General features: G+C 45.2%; 3 protein-coding genes across 4 annotated transcripts in view; 2 read left to right on the top strand and 1 right to left on the bottom strand.

Moving 5' to 3' along the window:
* Window positions 1-1,247: 1,247 nt before the first annotated feature.
* Window positions 1,248-5,045, bottom strand: FBXL12 (F-box and leucine rich repeat protein 12). The gene is made up of 3 exons (XM_083428321.1): window positions 4,919-5,045; window positions 3,737-3,809; window positions 1,248-2,396 (listed from the first exon to the last, which is right to left on the bottom strand). The coding sequence occupies exons 1-3, from the start codon at window positions 5,008-5,010 to the stop codon at window positions 1,533-1,535; spliced, it is 1,029 nt and encodes a 342-aa protein (XP_083284447.1). The 5' UTR covers window positions 5,011-5,045; the 3' UTR covers window positions 1,248-1,532.
* A 1-nt stretch (window position 5,046) lies between these two features.
* Window positions 5,047-10,670, top strand: UBL5 (ubiquitin like 5). Its single transcript, XM_083428380.1, has 5 exons — window positions 5,047-5,162; window positions 6,239-6,367; window positions 8,702-8,785; window positions 9,736-9,773; window positions 10,402-10,670. Exons 2-5 carry the CDS (start codon window positions 6,312-6,314, stop codon window positions 10,443-10,445), a joined length of 222 nt encoding a protein of 73 aa, XP_083284506.1. The 5' UTR covers window positions 5,047-5,162; window positions 6,239-6,311; the 3' UTR covers window positions 10,446-10,670.
* A 684-nt stretch (window positions 10,671-11,354) lies between these two features.
* PIN1 (peptidylprolyl cis/trans isomerase, NIMA-interacting 1) overlaps window positions 11,355-16,188 on the top strand; it is a 38,025-nt gene continuing 33,191 nt past the window's right edge. The window contains exon 1 of one of the 2 annotated variants that reach the window (XM_083428365.1): window positions 11,355-11,499. In XM_083428365.1, the coding sequence (XP_083284491.1) occupies window positions 11,442-11,499 (58 nt within the window). In that variant the 5' untranslated portion in view covers window positions 11,355-11,441. Of the gene's footprint in view, window positions 11,500-15,682; window positions 15,720-16,188 lie in introns of those variants that run through there. The other variant, XM_083428366.1, reaches the window with a different exon arrangement.

Here is a 16,188-nt window from a genome sequence, read left to right as displayed (position 1 = left end):
TAGCGGAGTCTATAACCTGAAGCATCTGTAATCCGAGGTACCACTGTACAACACAGTCTCCACTGTGCCTCAAAAGTAAACACAAACTGCGTAATGTGGCACCCTGAGGACAAAATTTGGCACCCCCTAAATATTTCTTATTTTTTATGGATCTTCTCAGTAGGTATTATTATTATTATTTTGCACCCCCTCAGCTTGAGGCTCTTTGTGGGGGAACCACCTGCACCTCTCCCAACAAACTGAGGTTGGTGTTCAATAGCTTGGGGGAGAAGATGCTTTTCTTGCCTTTATTTCCTTTATTTTGTACATGAGTAATAAGGAGGACCCTAAATCTCTCTTTTGGCATTCCAGCAGTTAGCAGACAGCAACAGCAGTCTAAATCAATAGCTACTGTTGGTTTAGGCTACTTGCCAATATTATGCTGCTTTCTAACCCAGGGAACAGTTAAGGAAGCTGTTTCCTGGATGATACAGTATGTGTGCACACAGGATTTTCAGAAGTGTAGAATCTTACCTATGGCATGGAATTTAGGTTAAAATGCATGTTACACAAGAGCATAGTCTGGAGGAATTATTCAAAGTTGAGCTAATAGGGGGGTGCTTGGATACAGCACTTCCTTGCTCCTCTGCTAATTTCCCTAATTTTTCTTCTTGTGCATAAAAATGTGCTTTTTTAAAGAACCTCTTTCAGGCTTGAATGCTTCCTCTATCTATTCCATCCAGACATTTAGAAGCTTCTGTTACCATCTTTCATAAAACACAGCTTGTTGTGTTGTGAAGCTGGCTTGTTTCAACAAAGCATAGTTAAGATTAACCAGAGGTGCGGATGTAACCCTAAACTGCAGTTAATAAAAAATGGAAGCAAATGCTTTCAGTCACCTCATTCACACCATAGGAGAGGAATCCATGAGAGGCTTATTCCCATAACGGCAAACCACCATTTATCATGATGTCTATTATGCCTTCCAGTTGATGAATATCAGATTCCTGGCCTAACCAGGAAGTGAGGACATCTTCTGAGTGGATTACCACTGGCTTTTCCTTAAAACAACATGAGATCTTTCTTGTGAACTTTCTTGATGTATAATAGCAGATAGCAATTATACTTGCAGATAGCAAGTTAGACTACATTTTACTAAAAGCAGGCCCACTGCAATGAATGGACTCAAGTCTGCTACGCTTTGCTCTGAGTGGGACTTACATTGAAAAGGATGATCAACTGTAAAGCCAATGGACTTCAGTTCAGTATGCTGTGCAACGGATGTTTAATTTTTTAGGTAAATAAACTGATATGATAACACTCTTGAAGTTTAGGCATGTTTCCTTTCAGAGGTGCAATCATCTTGCCAGTTGGATCTACTCTGAGTAGAATTAGCACTGGATACAACCCTCAGCTTTTGTGCTGTGACGATGTTCCAGAGCACATGCAGCCACACTTTGAAAGTCATGTTGTCAATGTGTGTGCAGCTCCTTGCCATTTCTCTCTGGGTTGCCATCAACTTAAATAAGATCAAGACTATGCATGTGATGGTTTCATTGCCTCTTGCTCCCCAGAGCTTCTCCACAATGTGCACAAGACCACAGTGTAGACACCACACTGGAATCTCCAAGGGAGACAGCACTTGTTACAACACAGCCTGGCAAATCCGCCTGGATTTTGTGGATGACCTGGTCTTGGAACTCTAACCCCCTTATATCAAGATGTCTGAGCCGGGGCAATTTCTGGCAAAGGGCCACAATGGCTTCTGAGGAAAGCTTGCAGCAGGACTCCAGGCAGAGGTCCTCCAAGTCTAGCAAGCTGCTTAAACAAGGAAGAGCTCTGTTTTCCAGAGAAGGATTGTCCCCGAGGTCCAAACTTTGCAGGTGCCTCATGTGGAACGCAATGACATGTGTGAGTAAATTGCCAATGCTACAGCGGCGCAGGGTGAGGTGCTCTAGGCCTCCCAGGTGTGGTGCTGCTGCCTGGAAACCTTCAACAGTTATCCGGTATGCATCGGACAGGACCAGAGTCTTGAGATTGCCCTGGATGGAGATGTTCAGCAGGTGCTGGCTGGAGAAGGCAGGGACATTCTGGATTACAAGGTGCTGAATCTGTGGAAAGGCAGGGCAGGTCTTCGAGGCTTCAGACACTTTGAACCACAGAGAAGGGATCTCACAGGAGCTCAGTTCCAGGGTCGTGACAGAGGAAGGGATGCAATCATAGGAGAGTGAGCGAAGGTCTGTCTCTGTCAGGCACAGGCGGTGGAGATTGGGGCATTGCCTGCCCAAGGCCTGCATTAGTGCTGGGGTAAAAGCTTCTTGCTTGCGAATGGAGTGGAGGGATCCCCGTGCCTTCAGCGTCTGCAGGCTGCCTCGAAGATGGTTCCGCAGCAAGTGCCATAGGGCCTTGGAGGACATCTAAGTACAGGGAAGTGAAGTTTGCATGCATATCAAAAGCCACATGGGCACACGAGGAAGAGAGCACTACAACTGCCAAATCACTGCCAGACCAACTAACGCAAGGCTGCAAGGCTGGAGACAGGCCCATGCAACTCTGTGGGACTTGCACCTTGGGGGAACATAAAGGGCAACAGATGGCGGAACATGCACAGTTTGCAGCCAATTTCCTAATGTCACATCCACACTGCATATTTAAAGTTTCCCCTACCTCCGAAATCCCAAATACTAGAGTTTGTTAACGGTGTTTGGAATTATGGTTCTGTGAAGGGTAAACTACAGTTTCCATGGTTCTTTAGGAGGAAGCCATTTGCTTTATAGTGTGGATGTCAAATGTACTGGCAAAATGTTGAAGTTTCCAAAATGTTGTTTCATTTGCTGTTTCGGAACTCAGGAAAGGGATGGAAATGTTTCATTTTAATTTAGATGCATGCAGGGAGAAGGGGGTGGGACCTCAGAAGGAAATCTCACTGTGCTCAATGAGGCTGACTTCTTAGAAATTTTAGGATTATAGCCTAAGATTCCAGTGACTAAGGACAGAGCCTGCCCTCATCCTCCCCCTGACTAATAAACCTAAAATAAATTGTACAAAATAGTGCATTAAATTTACAGAATTTTGTACATTAAGTACATTACTTTAATTTGCATAATTTATACAGGTTGCCAGAAAGTCTCATGCCTGCTGTCCGCTGGATCATTTTGCTCCAGGATACTGGATATCTGGCTAAAGTCATCCTCTAGCGTTTTCGCACTGACTCTGATCTGGCATAGCCTGCTCCTCACATGGGGGAAGGGCCAGAGGTCAGTGGCAGAACACTTGCTTTGCCTGCAGAAGGTCCCAGTTTCCATTCCTGGCATCTCCAGGTGGAAACCCTGGAAAGCTGCAGCCAATCATTCTACAGTGGTACCTCTGGTTGCGAACAGGATCCGTTCTGGACGCCCGTTTGCAACATGAAAAGAACACAACCTGCCCGTTTGCAACATGAAAAAAGAACGCAACCGCGTGGGTTGAGATTCACCGCTTCTGCGCATGCACGTGACATCATTTTGCTCGTCTGTGCATGCGCGAGTGGTGAAACCCGGAAGTAACCCTTTCCGGTACTTCTGGGTCGCCGTGGGACTTATCCAGAAAGAACATAACATGAAGCGGAGATAACACGAGGTATGACTGTACATAGTACTTGGCTAGGTGGGCCTCTTCTCTGACTTGGTGTAGGGCAGCTCCCTAGGCGCCTACCTACCCAGGCCTGTTGCCACAACTACCCAGCAACTAGTTTAAGACGGAGGGCAGGCATTTTTACCTTGTAAGGAGTTAGGTCCAAGTATCTCCACAGCAATTTGTCCCGCACCAAGCGACGCCATCGTCTGCAGACTCTGCAGAAAGACGAGAATAGCTGAGTCATTGTCATGGGCCTGAGATGAAACAGCCAGTTTGATCAGCTGGCATCCTGCCATACCTAGGGTTGCCATATTTCAAAAAGTGAAAATTGGGACAGAAAAGTTGTTGGGCTTTTTAGGTTTTGCCCAAATCTCAAACAATTGAACAAACTGTAAGTTTTTGAACTAATTTTAAGGGAAATCATCAAAAACAACACTGCTGACATGGGTTGCCATACACACACATTGTCCCAGATGTTTCAACGATTTCCACCTGGATGCTGTTTCCAGCTGTTTCTGATTGCCAGCTATATCCAGGAAATTCCGGACATATGGCAAGCCTAGCCAACCGGCACAGAACCAAGCAGGAGGGCAACCATACTGCTTGAATAATTACCAGTACATTGCCTGGAATTAACTTCCCTGGAATCTGTACAGCAGATGACTGCTGCTTGGACTCCTCTTTGCTCTGATGTGGCCTTGAGAGGAGAACAGCTGTGTGATAAGGGAGAAAGGCTGAAGCAGGTTGAGGAGCCTTGGAGCTGAGCAGGCAGAAGGTAAAAAGTGTGTATTAAACTGAAGTTAATAGAGTAATTTAGTTTATAGAGATTTTTTGCACTGATATTTTGGGTATGGCTGGGGCTAGAAATGGGATTGATCTTAACGTTGTGTGTTTGTTGGAACCGTTAGCCATTTTGAGTTTCTTTTGCAAAATATGAAGTATATAAACTTTTAAAGTAAAATGGGAATGGGGGGGGGATAAACACATGAATAACCGCCTCCGATAATTTCACATTCGATAGTGATGGCATAATGTGAACAGCTCACTGGGCAGAGCACGAGATTTAATCTGCGGGTCGTGGGTTCGATTCCTGCCTTGCAGGGCGTTGGACTAGATGGCCCTCGCGGCCCCGCCCCTTCCTAGTTCCAGCGTTCCAACCACAACGCCCCCGCAGGCGAGCCTGGGCATTGCAGCCCCGCCCTGGCCAGGAAGCGGCTCGAGAGGAGGGAGGGAGAGCGGCAGCCGCAGGATGGACCGAACCACTCTGTGGAAGTGGGGGGGGGGAGGAACCCATGAGGCCGGGAGAAGGGAAGGAAACACCCACCGGGCCCCGCTCAGCCGGTCGCGCGGCGGCAGGCACTCCAGAATCCGGAGCAGGAGCGAGTCCGGGAGGGCGCAGAGGCCTGACCGCTCCATTCCGCCGCCGTTGGTTCCTTCCGCGGGCTGCTCCGGCCTCGCTTCCGCTTCCTCTGGGAGTCTCCCCCGGAAGTAGCTCTCGTGATTCCTCTTCCGAGGCGTCACTTCCGTTTCCGCCTGGTCTCCAGCTGTCAAGAGTCCGCTGAATTCAGGTAGGTCCGGGGCGGCAAGCGGGGATCCTCCGAGGCCGGAGACGGGGCGGGCCTCCCGTCGCCCTCGCCCCAGGCCTCTGGCCCTGCTGGCTGGGGCCGCCCAGGCGCTGCGCTGAGTTGCTCTGCGTCGAGGGGCAGAGGCCTCCTTTCTCCGGTGGACATGCGTGCAAATGCCAATGTCCTGAAAAACGAGCCTTTATTTTGTATGCTTCCGGTGCGGTTCATTTCGAGCTCTTTGCTATGTGGCTTTAAATGTGCTCGTGCCTGGTGGGGTTATTGGTTCGTTTCGTTAATAATAATAATAATAATTTATTTATACCCCGCCCTCCCCAGCCAAGGCCGGGCTCAGAGCGGCTTACAAGCAATAATAAAAACAAGATGAATGATTACAACTTAAAACCAAAAATAAAACACAACATTAAAATAATGGAACATTAAAATATTAAAATGTAGCCTCATCGCAGGAGGAGAAGGAAAAGAAAAAAGAGAGGGAGGGAGGGAATCAAATTGGCTCCAAGCCAAAGGCCAGGCGGAACAACTCTGTCTTACAGGCCCTGTTAGTGTGCTTGTTTTTATTATGTTCTCTGTGGTTTTATTCTGCATTTTTTTGCTGTGAACCACCCTGAGATCTTCAGATGAAGGGCGGTATGCAAATTTAATAAATAATAGTAATAATAATAATTGTTTGGAATCCATCTGAGGATAAATGTACAGAATGTGAATCCATCCCTTTGCAGTTGGATTGTTGAAAGAGTGGTTATTGTGTAACTGTAAAATACTGGGGGACAACTAGAAGTGGATTCCTGTGTTTTATCCTAGTTATGTGCCTTTGAGAGCTGTGAATAAAGACAACATTTCCCATGATGTTAATGTTCTGGCGGGAGAAGTTGTACTGGTAACACTTCTCTATCTTAATTTTCTTTAATCATCAGTATTCCCTGTCAGTTGAGAAAGCATCCCCCCATTTTCTTTCGATTCTGCTTTTAAAAACTGTATACCCCACCTGTTTTAGGACTAAGTGGCATAAGACATACACTTTTAAACAAATGAATCATCCTGTCTTTTCTTCCCAACAGAGCCTCAGAAGGCAGGAGGCCAAAGGTCTCCTTGCTCAGCAGTTTCTTGGGGTTGTTCTGGTACCAGATCGGGATGATTGAAGTGGTTTGCAACGATCGGCTGGGCAAGAAAGTGAGAGTGAAGTGCAAGTATCCAAACCTCAAAAGCAGTAGCTTCTGCAGGAGGCTCGAATGGCATCTTCCTGCCCTATATGCAGCAATTGTGTTTTATTTGAGGCTCTGGTGTATGAAGAGGAGGCAAGGTAGTGATCACTTGGGACGTGAACATGGTTTGAATGGAGGTTCCATTTTTTAATTGTGTAGCTGTTGTTTAGTTGTTTAGTCATGTCCGACTCTTTGTGACCCCATGGACCAGAGCACGCCAGGCACTCCTGTCTTCCACTGCCTCCTGCAGTTTGGTCAAACTCATGCTGGTAGCTTAGAGAGCACTGTCCAACCATCTTGTCCTCTGTCGTCCCCTTCTCCTTTCCCAACATCAGGGTCTTTTCCAGAGAGTCTTCTCTTCTCATGAAGTGGCCAAAGTATTGGAGCCTCAGCTTCAGGATCAGTCCTTCCAGTGAGCATTCAGGGCTGATTTCCTTCAGAATGCATAGGTTTGATCTTCTTGCAGTCCATGGGACTCTCAAGAGTCTTCTCCAGCACCATAATTCAAAAGTATCAATTCTTCGGCAATCAGCCTTCTTTATGGTCCAGCTCTCACATCCATACATCACTACTGGGAAAACCATGGCTTTAACTATACAGACCTTTGTTGGCAAGGTGATGTCTCTGCTTTTTAAGATGCTATCTAGGCTTGTCATTGCTTTTCTCCCAAGAAGCAGGAGTCTTTTAATTTGTGACTGCTGTCACCATCAGCAGTGATTTAAAATTTTAAATAGTTCAGCTGAAATATCATCACTTCCACTGGCCTTGTTAGTAGCAGTGCTTTCTAAGGCCCATTTGACTTCACTGTCCAGGATGTTTTAGGCTCAAGGTCAGCAACCACACTGCCTGGGGTATACGAGACATCCATATCTTTCTGATATAATTCCTCTGTGTATTCTTGTCACCTCTTCTTGATGTCTTCTGCTTCTGTTAGGTCCTTACCACTTTTATCCTTTATTATGGTAATTTTTGCATGAAATGTTCCTTTCATGTCTCCAATATTCTTGAACAGATCTCTGGTTTTTCCCATTCTATTGTTTTCCTCTATTTCTTTGCATTGCTCGTTTAAGAAGGCCCTCTTGTCTCTCCTTGCTATTTTTTGGAAATCTGCATTCAATTTCCTGTATCTTTCACTATCTCCCTCACATTTTTCTTGCCTTCTCTCCCCTGCTATAGTCACAGTCAGCTGCAGGTCTTGTTATTGCTGGCTGTATAGAGCTTCTCCATCTTTGGCTGCAGAATTGTGTGGGTAGCAAGAAGATATAATAAGATATCTCTTACTGTGAGTGCAGGGAGGGGCAGTACCTTTGGTTGGGGAACACGTTGTGCTCCTTCTGGGGTAGTTTATTCACCTTTGGTCCCCACACTGCACTCAGCTCTCGCCTGTGGCTCCTAGAAGCTGTCAGCAGGTGGAATCAGCCACAACCCAGGAAACAGCTTAGACTGGCTGGGGAAACCAGGTTAGGGTAGCCAACAGGAGAGGCAATGGGTATGTGAAAATGAAGGTGAAAAAGTGCAGCTATAAGTACTCAGGCTTCAGCTCAGTTGGGATTGAGTATTTAAGATCTCACAGAAGAGCTGGGGAGTAAAGAGAAAGGGAGAACTGGCACTGTTTAGGAAGAAGATTTCAGGTCTAAGGCAGGCATCTCCAAACATGGCCCTCCAGACGTTTTGGGACTACAGTTCCCATCATCCCTGACCACTGGTCCTGTAAGCTAAGGATGATGGAAGTTGTAGTCCCAACGCATCTCGAGGGCCAAGTTTGGGGGTGCCTGTTCTAAGGGAATGGGTCGTTTAAGGGTGCAGGAAACCTTTGGGTGACTGAAGCAGCACAATCATGCCTTTTCGTAAATTGTGACACACATTTTATGGTTGGAGATGAGGAAAGGGTTCTATCATAAGTGTATGGATTGTGCATATGCGTATCTTTGGATCGTACATGTCTAACTCAAGAGTGGGAAAGCTGTGGCCCTCCAGGCGGTGCTGGACTGAAATCTTCCTCCTCTCTATGTATTGGCAATTTTGCCTGGGGCTGATGGGAGCTGGAGTCCAAAAACATTTGAAGGGTCAGAGGTTAGTCACCCTTTGTTTAAGTGGTATCCACCCTGAGCTTGTAACATCCAAATATGTTTCTTCTCCCATGTATTGGCAAGCATAACTCGAGGCCACTGTGTGATATACATGTGTGCACAGCCCCAATTGTGTTGGGCATCCAGGTACTAAATTGCTTGGGACTGGTAGATGGTGCACAATGAACACATAGTCTGCTTACTGCTTTTGATTTAAGACATCCTTTCCTTAACTCGTACCACCACTCAGCTCTGACGACACCATTAGGGACTTGAAAAAGCTCATTGCTGCGCAGACTGGCACGCGGTGGGACAAGATTGTGTTGAAGAAATGGTGAGTAGAAATGAGCAAAGTATGAGCCCCTCAGGCAGTTCCCTCAGCTTGTTCTTAGCACTAACAATGCAATAGCACAGTTCATGCTTTCAGTACAAGAAGCCCAGATCTCCAGGTTTCCACACATGATTACAGACGTGCGTGCATGTTGTACTGCTTAGTATTGATCTTCGTAAGCCACTTACAGTATTTGTATAGTTCCTTTCAACCATAGTGGTTCTTCAAAGCAATTATCATCATCAAAAACAGCAATTGATAATATCAATTAAAAGCAATTAATTTTAAACTATAATGAGCCATACCAAAACAAGGAAAATATGATAGTGGCACAAAGTTCCAAAATTGCCAGGTAAAAATCAAACAGAAGAGCCATGACAAAATAAATAAGTCTTGCCCTCTGAGAGGAATAGAAAGAATGTGCCAACCATACTCGGAGGAAAAGAGAATCTCATAGCTTAGGGGCAGGCCGCTGAAAAGGCCTTACTCTTCATTGATGATAGGCTAAACTCCATAGTTGCAATGTGGAGTGGGCCTAATGGATAGTTTTTAATGTCTAGGGTGGGTGTGCCTCATATAGAAAGAGGCTGGGGAAACCTAGCCAAATGGGCAGGGTATACATAATAAAATTGTTGTTGTTAAGGACCCATTCCATTTAGGACTTTCAAGGCCAAATCCTTCAATCTGAGTTGCAGTAAGAAACAGATCTCTTAAAATGGGCATAACCTGATTGCAGAATCTTACTCTTGTTGCAAATGGGTAGCTATATCTGTACCAGTTGAAGTTTCTATGCCAACTTTAAGGACAGCTCCATAGAAAAGCCTATTGGCTCTGTTGTTTGGTGTGTGTGTGTGTGTGTGTGTGTGTGTGTATCCATCATGTTAGTTGTCGTATTTAATTGAGCTGTGTAACAAATTACGGTTGACTAACAGCCTTTCTTGTTAATGTTTTAGGTATACAATTTTCAAGGACCATGTTTCATTGGCAGACTGTATCCTTAAAAAATCTTGGTGATTTGCGGTAAATTAATAGGCTGGCCAGGTGGGTCCAGAGGGGGTGGGGGAAGGGAAATGAAAGAAGGGGGTAATACTCTTCAGCTTGAACTGAGCAGATTTCGATCATGGTTAATTTATTTCTTTTTTACTCCAGTTGGGTGGGGTATAAATAATAACAATAATAAATAATTTACATAAATAAATTTATGTAAACTATTGCTCTACTACTTTACATCTATAAAAAAATAATCACTTTCCTATCATGCACATAGACAGAAACTTTTAAAGATGTGTAGATTGGTTTCTACTTAAGAACGCTTTCCATAAAATATTGAAGTGAATTCACAGTAAAGACAACGATAAAACAATTAAAAACAGTACCATAAGTTTTAAAATGATATGACTACTCTGTGCAGTTGGGCAGCATTTAGAGTGAGTCTGTTGGGATGTATATGTGCTTGGATAATTCATAAATCAAGTATGAATTTCAGCACCTATGATAAATTTCAAAATACCATTATTCTGGCATTGTGGTAGATTTTTCCCATCATATACATCAAGCTCAATTTATAAAAATACAGAAATATTTTTCAGTGGAATTTTACCTTAACTCCTCACTTCCAGATGAAATTCACGATGGCATGAACCTAGAACTATATTATCAGTAGTTTCGTTGTGGCAGATGCTGCCTTTTCTATTGCCTGTTTTTTTTTCATTCTTCGTTTCTCATTTGACAAACTCTTGATTATTTGGCTGCATGAGGTTTAGTTAAGAGTATTTTATCCCTGAGCACAATATACCAGGAATGAATACCAGACTATTCAGACTGTCTTTTCTTGTTTTTGTTTTTAAAAATTCTTTATAATAAACGTGACCCAATATGTGTGACCTGACTCTGTGTGTCGTGTATCTTTAAAACACAGAAACCTTAAGTGCCGTATATGTGAAAACGATATCTATAATACATCGTACATGGGTGGGCAGGCCTGAGTGGAGAGAGAGTTGGAAGGGTCCCATAGGGCCATCTAGTCCACCCCTGCAGTGCAGGAATCTTTTTGTCCAATGTGGGGTTCGAACCTGCGACCCTGAGTTGAAGAGTCTGGACTATCCATACTCTCATGAGTTATTCAGAAATTAACCCGGGATAGTGGAAGATGGGTGTGCAGGCAGCGGGCGCCTTGCAAAAGGAACCAAATATTCTCTAGGCATAGCTGCCAACGTTTCCCCTTTTTTAAGGGAAATTCCCTTATTCCGAATAGGATTCCTCGCAAGAAAAGGTAAAAGTTGACAGCTATGTCTCTAGGCCTCAACCTCCTCAACCTCAGCCCTCCAGATGCTTTTGGCCTACACCTCCCATGATCCCTAGCTAGCAGACCCAGCGGTCGGGGATGCTGGGAATTGTAGTCTTAAACCATGTGGCGGGCCGAGGTTGAGCAAGCCTCTAGGCCACCATTCCGACTGGCCGCGGGCGGATTGGGCGCCCCTTTCTCTGGTGGGCGGGGCTTTCTCTCCTCCCTCCCAACTCACTGCGACCAATAGCGGGCGCGGAGCTCTGTGGCCTAGAGGGCGAGCGCGCGTGCGCGTTCGGCGCGTGCGCCGCCGCCGTTGCTAGGCGAAGGTGGGCGTGGCCGGCTCTGCGCTTGTACTCTGTGAGGCGAGGCAAGATGGCGGAGGAGGAGAAGCTCCCCGCGGGCTGGGAGAAGCGCATGAGCCGCAGCTCCGGTACCGCCGCGGAAGAGGGAAAGGGGCGGCGGGCGGGCGGAGGGCGAGGGCCCGGCAGGAGGGTGGATGGGCCTCGGGGGAGAAGGAGGGCGGAGAGGCGCCCTTCGCGGTCGGGGCCGGTCGCCTCGGAGGCCCTTTCGCGCCCCGGAGGGGAGGCGGGAGAGGGGCTGCGGGGAGGTGTCTCTTTCAGGGGGCGGTGGCGGGGATAACGGGGCCGCTGGGGATTGCGGGGGGGGGGAGCTTGTGGGACACAAGAATAAGAATAGCAACAGCGACGCAGTCGTAGAACCATAGAAGTATAGCGGTGGAAGTGACCCCCAGGGTCATCTAGTCCAGCCCCCTGCAGTGCAAGAACCTTCCCCAACGTGGGGCTTGAACCCATGACCCCGGCATTAAAGGTCTCGTGCTCTGCTGACTGAGCTGGCTCATAGAGAACAATCGTGGTTTCTCACTGCTTTTCATAGAATCGTAGAGTTGGAAAGGATCCCACGATCATCTAGTCCACCGCCCCCCCCCCCCGCAATGCAGGAATCTCATCCGAAGCATCCATGACAGATGGCCAGCCAACCTCGGATTTAAAACCTCCAAGGAAGGAGAGTCCACTACCCTCCATCCTGAAGTAAAACAGCTCTTGTCGTCAGAAACTTTTTTCTGATGTTTTGTTGGAATCTCCTTTCTTATAACTTGAAGCCATGGTTTCAAGTCTTACCCTCCAGAGAAAACAAGCTTGCTCCATGTTCCACATGGCAGCCCTTCAGATATTGGAACATGGCTTCTTCCTTCCTACTGCTATTCCCTCCCCCCATTTATTTCTCCCCCTGCCCCATTTCCATCCACCAAAAAAATGTCCTGAGGGCTCAGGACCACTTACACTGTTCTGATAATAATAATAAATAACACAGCCCCATGGAAAAGTATGGTGGTTTCTTCCTCCCTACTCCCACATCCCCCTCCCCAAGTATTTTTCTTCTCTTTCCCCACCCCACAAAAAAACCATACCCTGAAGGCCAAGGACTGTAATACAGTGCCCCCAGTTCCTGTTCCCTGGAGCCAGTCCAGGAGAGTACCATGGTCAATGGTATCAAATGCCAGTGAGAGATCAAGAATCAGGAGCAAGATCACACTCCCCCTCTACCGCTCTCTGCAAAGGTGACTATCAGGGGGACCAAGGCTGACTCAGTTCTCAGGCCAGGCCTGATCCCAGATTGGAATGGATCTGAATAATTATGTCATCCAAGAATGCTGCCTAACCATCACCTCTCTCCCCCCCCCCCGCCCCCGTGGGTATGGGCATCTGGGTTGTATTTAAGCATTGGTTTTATCAGCAGCTATCTTTCATGAGTTTATCCAATGCCTTTGGAAAGCCATTCTGAGTCAGGGACCATCAACATCCCATAAGTGAAGCATTGTGCAAAATACTTCTTTCTGTTGTCTTGAATTTCCAGCTAGTCAGTATAACTGGGTCACTGTACATTCTATTCTTATGAGAAACACAACATCTTTTTCAGTTTTCTTAATATTAGCCCTGTTATGACTCCAGTAATTTGTTTTTAAAAGTAAAATAATAATAATACTGTAATAATAATTTTTATTTATACCCCACCCTCTCCAACTGAGACCGGGCTCAGGGTGGCTAACACCAAATAAATAAAGTACATTAAAAACAAAATTAAACACTCAGGTGTAGCCTTTACATATAGAGAAAGTAGTCCAATCACTTCAATGTCTTTCCTACACCTTTTCCAACTCTACAATATATTTTTTGAGATGTGGGGGATTAGAACTTCATTAGGTGAATATATAGCAGCATTCTCCCAATCTGATGCCCTACAGATGTGCTGAGCGACGAATTTTATAAGCTTCAGCCAATAGTGAGGACATGTGCTGGCTGGGGCTGATTTGAGTTGAAGTCCAAAGTATTTGGAGGGCACCAGGTTTGTGGAAATGTGGTATACCAAATTGCACATGTCCTCAGTATTGGGGTATATGAAGGGACATAAGAAGAGCCCCCGTTAGACAAGTCCAAAGGCCCACCTAGTCCAACATCTTACTCGTTCAGTGGCCAACTAGATGCATATGAGAAGCCTGCAAGTAGAGCCTGAAGGCAGTGGCCCCTCTCCTCACTTGTGATTTCCCACAACTGGTATTCTGAGGTACACTGCCTCTGAAAATGGAGGTAAAACATAGCTATCATGGATAGTAGCCACTGATAGTATTCCTTCTATGAATTCTAAGGGTTTGATGCCAGCTTTCTATGTTCACTTCCTTTCCTAATCCCAACATGAAAGCCACCCTTTTCCCACTGCTGCTGCACATAGAGTTCATTCTTTTTTAAACCATGTACCATGATGCAACGACATCTTTCCTAGATAGTCACATTGCTGTATGTATGAAAATAGCTTTGTTGTTACTATTGCTCCAGTTTGTTTCATTTTAAAATGACATTAAACCTCATTTGCCGTTTTCTTGCCATTCACCCATTTGTAAAGACTTCCAAAAGGATCACTCTATTTCGCTCAAGCCTTTGCCATCCTAAATAGTCTGTCTGCAAATTTGGCAAAGTTTGCTCACCTCTGTTTGTGTGTCATGCAGAACCTCCAAGGAGCATCTGTTCCAATACAGATCCTCACTGCTTATTTCCTTCCATAGTGAATATTGGCGTGTTCCTGTCCTCTGTTTCCCATTGTTTTACCAGTTTTTGTTCTGTAAGGGCACTTACCCTTTTACTCAGTGACTACTAAGGGTTTCTTCACTGGTGTTTTTGTTAAGAGACTTCTTGAAAAGCATTTTGGAACTCTAGGTATGATTATCCCTGGCTGCACATGATTACCAACACTCAGAGAATTCTAAAAGGTTGTTGAGGCAGGACTGCACTGCAGAAGCCATGCTGATTCTTCTTAGTGATGCTTGTTCTATGTTAAATTGTACTTTGAATTGTGTTTTCTACCAGTTTATATAGGACAGAAGCTAGGCCAATAGGGTTGTTAGTTATGGACTCCCCTCTGCTTCTCCTTTCTCCCTTTATTTATTTATTTTCTTACATGAACTTCACCATAAGATCTCAGGCAGGTATTAAAAGCAATTAAGCAATTTGCACCAGAAGAATAGGGTGGATCCTAAAAATGGATGTTGTATTGGCTACCTCAGAAAGGTGTGCTGATGGTTGTGACAAGTTTCCTATTAGTGAGTGTGTGTTAACTGACCAGGTAACATCTTAATTTGTCAGATCTAGAACATCATCTCCTGCCACTTCTATTTGACTTAGTTCTTCGGGTGCCTACTCAGGGAAAAAGTGGTGAAGGCACAGTTATCTGCAGCAGGGTCCACAGTGAGAACGAATACAAATAATACATTCAGCTTCTCTCCTCCTCCTTTAGGAATCCTTTTACTCTTCTGTTGTCTAGCTGTTCAGCCATCTCGCAGCTTGTCTTTTCTGCTTCTGATAAATGATATTGGATTGTTATAGGTCATAGAATAATAGAATTGTAGAGTTGGAAGGGCCCCTAAGCATAATCTAGTCCAACCCCCTGCAATGCAGGAATATGCAGCTGTTCCATATGGGGATTGAACCTGCAACCTTGGCATCATCAGCACTATATTTACAGGACCTTTTTACAGTAGGTCCATTGAAATTAATATGCCTAAGTTAGTCATGTTTGCTAATTTCAATGGATGGTATTATTGTGGAAGTGGAATATTTTCTGCTTGTGCAACGGGACTTCTCCCTTCTGGCCCTATGCATGGCCCTATGAGACCCCCAGAGCAGATTTAGGGGCATGTAAGGGAAGAATGTTTCATTGTGCAAGGGTAAATTCCACCCAGTGGGTCTGCGTTGAGTATTACTAACATTGTTGACTATATTTTTACCAATTTCATTCCATAGTTGAGGGTGCATGCCATGGATTTTTTAGTCAAAGTGAACCAGCCAAGAAGAAGAGGGAAGTATTAGTATGTTTGAGAGATCCCCAAGGTTTGCAGAAATAGAAGAAAAAACCCTCCGGGAAATGATACAAAAGAAAACCTGAAGCAAAAAAAAAAAGAAGAAGAAGAAAAAAAAGACAAGACTGCGCATGCATGTAGTCACATTGAGGAAAGGAGAGGGAAGAAAAAGCAGAGCTTGGGTCCAGAAGTGTGACACTACTAAGCCACACTTACAAGCCGGATTCAAACTGTACAGGGACGTTGATTGTGTTGGCTGATGGCAGAGGAGGAAGGAAAAGGTAGGAGATGGAAGATGGAGGGAGAAAGCTACCCCCCCCCCCAAAAAAAACCCACCACCCAGATGGTGGAGAGGGAATGATGAATGGAAACCATGGATGAAGTGAGGGGGTTGTAGGCTGCACAATATCTTAAGAGAGAAATTTAAAAGGTGGCACCCCAGAGAAAAAGCCACGTGAAGACTTGGCATGCTCAAAATGTCAATTGGAAAAGATAAACAGAAAACTTTGGGGTGAGTTGGGAAAGTAGTGTCCTGGAGGAGCACTGGGTGAGTTTGCAAGGAGCTGGCTATGTTTTACAGATAAACATTTTGTTTCAGGTCTGACTTGTGCTCTAAATTCTTCATCATTTTTCTTATTGTCTGTTCATATTTATTTTGTTAGGGTTTATGCTTCTTTTTGTTCTCCTAATTCGGGTTAGACTTCCACTTTTTAAAGGAAACCTTGCATTTGCTTCTGCGACTGCTTGTCA

Source organism: Podarcis tiliguerta (genome assembly GCF_965153285.1).
Source record: "Podarcis tiliguerta genome assembly, chromosome: 2".
NCBI lineage: Eukaryota > Metazoa > Chordata > Lepidosauria > Squamata > Lacertidae > Podarcis > Podarcis tiliguerta.
This window is presented reverse-complemented; position numbering and strand designations above follow the sequence as displayed.

Coding starts and splice junctions, on each gene's coding strand:
- UBL5 (XM_083428380.1), top strand. CDS start 6,312: ATGATTGAAGTGGTTTGCAACGATCGGCTGGGCAAGAAAGTGAGAGTG. Junction 6,368..8,701: donor AAAGTGAGAGTGAAGTGCAA/GTATCCAAACCT, acceptor ACCACCACTCAG/CTCTGACGACACCATTAGGG. Junction 9,774..10,401: donor CCATGTTTCATTGGCAGACT/GTATCCTTAAAA, acceptor CCTCACTTCCAG/ATGAAATTCACGATGGCATG.
- FBXL12 (XM_083428321.1), bottom strand. CDS start 5,010: ATGGAGCGGTCAGGCCTCTGCGCCCTCCCGGACTCGCTCCTGCTCCGG. Junction 3,810..4,918: donor GACCGGCTGAGCGGGGCCCG/GTGGGTGTTTCC, acceptor GTCTTTCTGCAG/AGTCTGCAGACGATGGCGTC. Junction 2,397..3,736: donor TGGACCTAACTCCTTACAAG/GTAAAAATGCCT, acceptor CCCTGTACTTAG/ATGTCCTCCAAGGCCCTATG.